The 7,618-nt window shown below is 42.9% G+C and overlaps 1 protein-coding gene across 1 annotated transcript in view; it reads left to right on the forward strand.

The window, feature by feature from the left end:
• LOC103599862 (transcription factor COE2-like) overlaps positions 1-7,618 on the forward strand; it is a 77,532-nt gene that overhangs the window by 25,417 nt on the left and 44,497 nt on the right. The window contains exons 3-4 of the mRNA XM_008584041.1: positions 444-574; positions 1,456-1,582. Coding sequence (XP_008582263.1) covers positions 444-574; positions 1,456-1,582 — 258 coding nt within the window. The remainder of the gene's footprint in view (positions 1-443; positions 575-1,455; positions 1,583-7,618) is intronic.

Consider the following 7,618-nt stretch of genomic DNA (forward strand, 5'->3'; position numbering starts at 1 on the left):
CCTACAAAGTTAGTATTCTGATTAGAAATTGTCTTTTAATAGTGCTGAGAAAAATCCCTTCGACTGCAATAGATTTTGCTTTCTCCCACTCTCTCTAGCATGTTAACAAGTCTTGTGAATTTTAACATTTTGGGGCAGAGGAGGTAGGGAGAGAAAAGGGATTTACACATTTCCAGTGTGATCAGCTTATAAAAATATGGGCAAAAACAACAGAGTTTAAAAAACACCCTTTGCACAATTAACTAAGTGTTTTACCTTTTCATACATAATGGTCAACTCGTTAGGCTTTAATGACCCGGTGAAAACCAACAACCAATTAGGGAATGATGGCAAGTCAAACACAGCTCAGTTTGAACTTCTTGGAATGTTCAAGAGAGGCCCATCCCCCAAACTCCAAACTTTGACCACCAAAGGACAGGCCTGACTCTTTCCTGTCTTCTTAGCTACCCCCTGCATCAAAGCCATTAGCCCAAGCGAAGGCTGGACCACAGGAGGAGCTATGGTCATCATCATCGGGGACAACTTCTTTGATGGCCTCCAAGTGGTGTTTGGGACCATGCTTGTATGGAGTGAGGTAGGCAAAGGCAACCTGCCTCCCTGATTTCTTTTGGCCCAAAGATTGTTTTGGTCTGGGGAAAACTAGTAATTCCTAGAATATCAGGAATACGAACACATGTTATTGGGCACCTGGGATGAGCCAGGCACAAGACTAAAAAGACATGGAAGTCACGATATTTGCAGAGATGGACTCCTTAACAAAGATAAATATGCATTGCAATATTATATAAAATTGTGAAAATTGTAAATGGCCTAGATATTGGATAATAAGAGAATGGTAAAATAAATGATGGACTATCACTCCACCATTCAAAATTATGTTTTAAAAAAATTCTAATGACACAGAAGAAAGGATATGCTTGTGCTCTAATGTTAAGTGGGAAAAAAAGTCAGGACAACAGCATCTATGGATGTAAAATTTGATTATGTAACATGCATCCATAGAAAAGTATTGGAAACACACTAAACATTAATATCAGTTGTCCCTGTGATGTTAATATTTTTCTGTAATTTCCACATTTTCCAAGTTGGCTGTTCTACTGTTACAATCATATGAAATGCATTACAACAAGAAAGGGAACAGCGCTACCCTGGGCTTGGAATTGCTGCATCAGTGTGTGAAGTCACAGGCAGTGTAGGAATTCAGTGGAGGGAATGAATCCAGGGGTGGGGGTGGGCAGCAGGAGGGGGGAGGGACTGGAGCTGGGCTGGTTGGAGGGAAAGGACCTAGGTAGGTTGGGTTGTGGGACGTTCAGGGAGTGTGTGGAGCACATCAGTTAGAGCAGAGAGAAGCCCTGGGGAATAGGAATGGGGGGTGCTCTGTGTCCCACATCTTCTGTGATGGCTTATCTAATATTTTATTATGGTATTTTATTCCCCCATCTATTCATTCCTCAGCTAATAACCCCACATGCCATCAGAGTGCAGACTCCTCCTCGGCATATCCCTGGAGTAGTGGAAGTGACATTATCTTATAAATCCAAGCAGTTCTGCAAAGGAGCCCCAGGAAGGTTCATTTACACAGGTGGGTGAGAAAATGATTCCAAGGGAGGCTGGCTCCTGGCTCACCTTTGCTCTGGTTCCCAGCCTCTCTGCTTTATAATCATCCATCGTTTTTCTAGGTCTTTCTACTAGTGTGGGAAGAGTGGATTCAGTGATAGACATCGAGTGGGGAAGTGTACACTCAACTCTAAATTTGTATTTTACTTCAGCAACTTCTGCGTGGTCTGTGAGATGATCACAGCAGCTCATTTCAGGAACACACCATTACGCATTTTACTCTGCTGGAACCACACTAGAAGAGTCATTTATCCAAGCAGTCAGATAAGATAAATTAGACAAAGTTGTTGGCTGTAACTAAATTTTCTTGAAAAGATTCAAGAAATTTGCCCGATTGTATTGCAGACTGATTCAAAGTATTTTTAAACTTTATGGAAGTAAAAATCATCTATTAGCATGATATTTATTGGATGTCTACATGGAAGGCGCAGATGACACATATGTATTGCAGACTGATTCAAAGTATTTTTAAACTTTATGGAAGTAAAAATCATCTATTAGCACGATATTTATTGGATGTCTACATGGAAGGTGCAGATGACACATGAGAGATGGTCCCTTCTTTATTTGGAAGTTTAGAAACTTCTGAAGAGGCAGTGGTATATTGGACAAAACATCTGGAAAATTTGTAAATTTGAAATGTTTGGTATTGCCAATGAATGGAATACGAGTTTCAGGAAGAGAGTTTAGTGTGGACTAGAGCAGTGGGATGGGGTGTCAAGGAGGAGATAGAAATTGAAGACCAAGTATTAGGATAGGGAGGATGTGGATGACCAAAGGGAAGAAGGAAGAATGTTATGGCCATGGGAATCCCAGTGCCAAGGCTGCAGGGTGAGGTGGGCACATGCCCAGGGTCCGACAGCTGTGGCGGTGCACTTTGTAGAATTTAGACTAGAGCTTAGCCTTGATGAGCCAGGCTCGAGAGGGAAGGAAACCAAAAAACAGAGACAGAAGGTGGAGTGGTGGTTACCAGGGGCTGGGGGAGGGGAATGGGAAGTGGTTGTTCAATGGATACAGAGTTTCAGTTTTGCAAAAGGAAAAGAGCTCTGGAGATGGACTGCACAACAATGTAAATATAACTAACTCTATTGCACTGTACCTTACAAATGGTGAGGAGGGTCAATTGCATGTTAATGTGTATCTTAACACAATTTTTTAAAAATGGGGAGACAAGTGTTGTATGGGAGTTTGGACTTGATTTGGTAAGAAATAAGAACACACTGAGGGTTTCCATGCATGGGAGAGTAACTCAAAGGTGTTATCGTTGGAAAAGCATATGCTGTTGGCATAAAGACTGAGTTACGTGGAGGAAAAACTGAAGGCACAACTAGGGTTTTGTATTTTGAAAGAGAAAATAAGGGGTAGAAAGAAAGAAGTATATAAACCAAGAAAATATATGAAGCATATTACAAATGTTTAATATTGTTTTATATATAGTGTATTCTTCTTTCACTTGGACTCAGCTTTCTGCTCATGTCAGGTTTGATATCAAATAGTTGTAGACGGAAGGGGGTAATTTTCAGGTATATTTATTTAAAATGTGCCTTTGAATTTACTCTCCTGAGATAGGAATATCTCAGGTATTATTTCTTGTGGGTTTATGGAAGATTTTATTGCAGTCACAATAAACGATGTTACTGTTCTAGCTCCCAAAGGGTCACAGTTCATCCATTCATTCATTCAAACTAGTATTATCTCCTGCCTACCGTGGGCTGGCAACACTCTGGCTCTGGGATATGGAAGTGAGTAAGGTGATGTCCTCCATCTTAATAAAGCTTACATTACAGAGGGGAGACAGACAACGAAGAAAATAAATGATATGGTCTCCCGTAGTGAGAAATCAGGGAAGGGTTATGAGGCAGGGTGGCCAGGGAGGCCTCTCTGGGGAAGGGACATGGAGCAGAGACCCGAATCACAGGAGGGGCTGTCCCCTCCTATCCACTGGAGATCTGCCCCCCTTCCCGCCTTGCCTCTCTGACCTCCTCTCCCCTCTGTTCACATCGCCTTCCCTCCATCCTGGGAACTCCTCAGGGCTGTGTTTCCTGCTTGGTTCACTGGTGTTTGCTGGAATAGTGCCTGAAAGCCCATGAATCTGTGGGGGAGTGTCCCAGGCAGCGAACACAGCGAGATGACAGACTGAGGAGCAGGAAGGAGGCTGATGTCATCGGGGAAGAGCTAGAGTGCCAGTGTGGCTGTGGGGGAGTCGCTGGGGAGGACGGAGTGGGGAGGTGAGGCAGGACAGGCAGGTGGGGAAGTGTTTGGGTGGGAGACACTGCAGATGTGGAACAAGAGCACAGTCAGCATCCCCACAGGACTTAAAGCCACAGGGCTGGGTCAGATGGCCACTGAAGAGGGTGAAGCTACAGGATGCAAGAAACCTATAGGTGGCGCCTTGGCAACACCCACATGTGGGGTTCAGGATACAGAGGAGCCTGGGAAGGAGACCAAGAAGGAGCAGGCAGGGTAGGGGGAAACCAGGAGCATAGGCTGTCCCTGAAGCCAGGTGAAGAATGGGTCTCACTCTAGGACACTTGCCATATGCAAAGCTTCCAGCTTCTCTGGTGTTTCAAAGACAACCCCTGGACACGGATAATGAGTCCGGCCTGTGAGGAGGTAGGTGGCTATGATGACAAGCATGTTGCAGCCCATTCTCTGTTCTCTACAGGAGTAAAGAATGACCTTGATACAAGGTGGGGCTATAGACGTTGGGGCCGGGTGTTGTGTGCACGTTGTGTACACATGTACATTCATTCATTCAAACTTCCTCTGAAAGCAGGTTCTCACCCTTGGCTGCACTTTAAATCACCAATGCCTAGACCAGACCCCAGACCAATTAGATATGAAACTCTGAAGGTAGGACCCAGATGTCAGTGCTCAAAATTATGCTCAAGCCACAAAACCAGTAATGCCTCTAGCAGCTTACAATTCTAGAAGGGGAGATAGCTACTTCTAGATTACAATAATTAGGTTCAGTCCCATAAGAGATATAAAAGCAAATAAGCATTTCAGGGGCACTGGGCAGGGAGTGACTGACTTTGGGGAACCAGGGACGGCTTCCCAGAGTAACAGTAGAGTGACATTCTGAAAGGAAAGTAGAAACTTGGCAGACAAAATGGAGGAGGTTATGGACTACAGTTCTTGGAAACACAGGGCCTAGCAAAAGAGGAGCTCATACAACTGGGAAAATAATAGATGTTATGTTGCATGTAAATCCAAAGAATTTCAGAGATGCAAGGACTTTGATGATCATCTGGTCAAAGTCCCTCTTTTGCAGAAGAGAAAATTGAGATCCAGGGAAAAGTGACTTGCTTAGAATTGCCAACTGAGTTGAAGATGGGGTCAGGATGATTCCGGTCTTTGGTCATCCTGTCCGGTGTCTTTAATTGGCAATGTAGTATCAGCAAAGAACTCTCTTTTCCTGATGTGCTGAGACATTACTGACTTTTTCATGAAGCATGAGCACTGTGTTCAGCATGGTGCTACGTGCTGGGGACCATGGGGACAGATGTCAGACTGATAGGATCCAACCTTGCTAGACATGATGACGTAGTGATGTGCGGGTGAACTGCTCATGCTCTGGAGTCAGACTGGCTGGACTCACAGCCTGGCTTGCCTCCTAAACAGTTCTTAACTCTTGGGCAAGTGAATGAACACCTTGGTTTCCCCATCTTTAAAATGTGTGACCTACTCACAGGGCGGAGGTGAGGACTAAATGATACGGAGACTGGGGTGGGCTGGGAAAGGTTTAACAGCTAGCTCTCCAGAAAAAAGGGGATTAGAAAAGCATTGGTTTGTAGCATTTACTGATTTCCGTTATGCAAATATTTTCACTACGGCTGATTTCAAGCTACTGATGTGACATCAGTCGACTCATAAAGTTCCTGAAAATTTAGCCACCTGCTGTCACAAGCTGGTAAAGCCAGATCTAGCATACCTCTGCATATAAAGCACTTGCGATAGAGAGTGGCTCATATCTTATTACTCAAAAAGTGTTTGTTAGTGATATTATTCTTATTACCATTAGTGTTATCAGCATGGAGACCGATTTGAACAAGGAATTGCCCATGTGCTGAGTACAAAAAAGGCGTTGTGTAAGATGCTGGGAATGTATGCCAAGGGAATCAAACCTTTGCAAATTGAGGTGGTGGAAGGATGGGACAGACGAGAAACAGTTTGTGCAAAAGCCCTGGGGTGGGAAAGAGCATGGGATACGTTTTACAGACACGATGAATAGGGCAGAAAGAATGAGTTAAAGAGAGGTTGGGTTCAAGCTGGAAGGGAGGTCAGGGGCCAGGTCATATCAAGGCCTGCTTGTTCAGCCCTTACCCATATGCCACGGGGAGCTATGGGAATATTGTGATGACCAGATTTGCCTCTTAAAAGGTCATTCTGGATGCAGTGCAGAGAATGGCTTGTAAGCCAGGGTGGAGGCAGCAAGGTCAGTTGGAGGCCAGTGTGGTGTCCCAGGCCAGAAGTGATGGTGGCTTGGAGTAGAGTGCCGGTGGTGGGGACAGGCAGCAGTGGATGAAATTTAGGAGGTAGCACTGACAGGACTTGATGATTGATTGGATGGGGTGAAGGTTGGGGAGGGGAGGGAAGGGGACAACTCTCAGGTTTCAGAGTTGAAAAATTGGGTGGGTATAGTTAGAAAGTGATTTTTTAAAAGGTATCACATGCTAAGGGAGTTCAGAGGAAGGACAGAATACTTCCAGCTGGTGGAGAGGTGGGAAGATTTAATACTGTAAAGATGTCGATTAATGAATAAATTTAACACAATGCCAATCAAAACACCAACAAAATGTTTGGGGAAACTTTAGAAAAGTTCACCTGCAAGAGAAAGGTGCTAAAATAGGAGCCCTGATTTTGAAAAATGAGAAGGCCTTGCCCTACCAGACGTTAAAACCTATTTTGTTTCAATAATTAAAAGAATATGGGGCTTTGGAGAACATAAAGAAATGTTGTGTATCGGAAGAAAAATTTAATAAAATAAACTGTTTCTGCACACATTAAGTGTGTAAATACTTACGTATTAATATAGGTGAGGAGCCATCTCAGGCCAATGTGGAAAACATGAAATATTTAACACGTGTGTTAAACCAACTAGTTAAGCATTTTTAAAAGAAAAAGATTTCTAATTTCATGTCATAAATTGAAGTATATTCAAGTTAAGTATTTTTCATTAAAAATGTAGACATTTCAGAAGTTTATAGATCTAAAAAATAATTATAATCTTGATAACATTTGCATTAAAGACAGAGGCCATTAAGCAAAAGATGTGATGACATAAAAAGAAAATTTTTACGTGTTGAAGTGCCAGGCATTAAATCAGAAGGAAAAATACAAACCGGGAACATATTTGCTCTATATCATATATGTGTGTTATCTTATGTATAAAAAGACTTATTCATGTGTTCAGCAAAAATTTATTTTATGCCTACTATTTGTCAACCATTATGTCATGCATTGTAGATAATGAGGTGAGCATTAGAAATCCTTAAGTGAAAGATGAATTATCGCAAATTGAGGAGAAAAAGTCAAATACACAGAGAGAAAGCAAGCAACATCAGGAGTTAACTCAGGAAAGGATACAATTAAGCAATAAACATTTTTAAAAACTCAATCACATTAATAATCAGGTGCATGCAAATTAAGGCAACAAGAAGATCACATTTTTTCCCTATGAAGTGGGCAAAGCTTTTTTAAACAAATGAAAATACCCAGGTTGGAGAAATTAGAAGAAACTAGGGACTTTCTTTTTGTTTTTTTGTTTTTTTTTTTCCTTTTTGTCTTTTTTTTACTGACCGGTAACGGGATCACAACCCTCGGTGTCGCACCCGCACCGCGCTCAGCCAGTGAGCAGGAACCGGTCTCCACATGGGATCCGAACCCTCGGCGGCACCCGCCGTGCTCCCAAGCGGTGCACTCTCCAGTGCGCCACCAGGCCGGCCCATAAACTGGGGACTTTCTAACATACTACTGTAGGAATGTAAATGGTTCCAGG

This window comes from Galeopterus variegatus, unplaced genomic scaffold (genome assembly GCF_000696425.1).
Source record: "Galeopterus variegatus unplaced genomic scaffold, G_variegatus-3.0.2 Scaffold3130, whole genome shotgun sequence".
Lineage (NCBI taxonomy): Eukaryota > Metazoa > Chordata > Mammalia > Dermoptera > Cynocephalidae > Galeopterus > Galeopterus variegatus.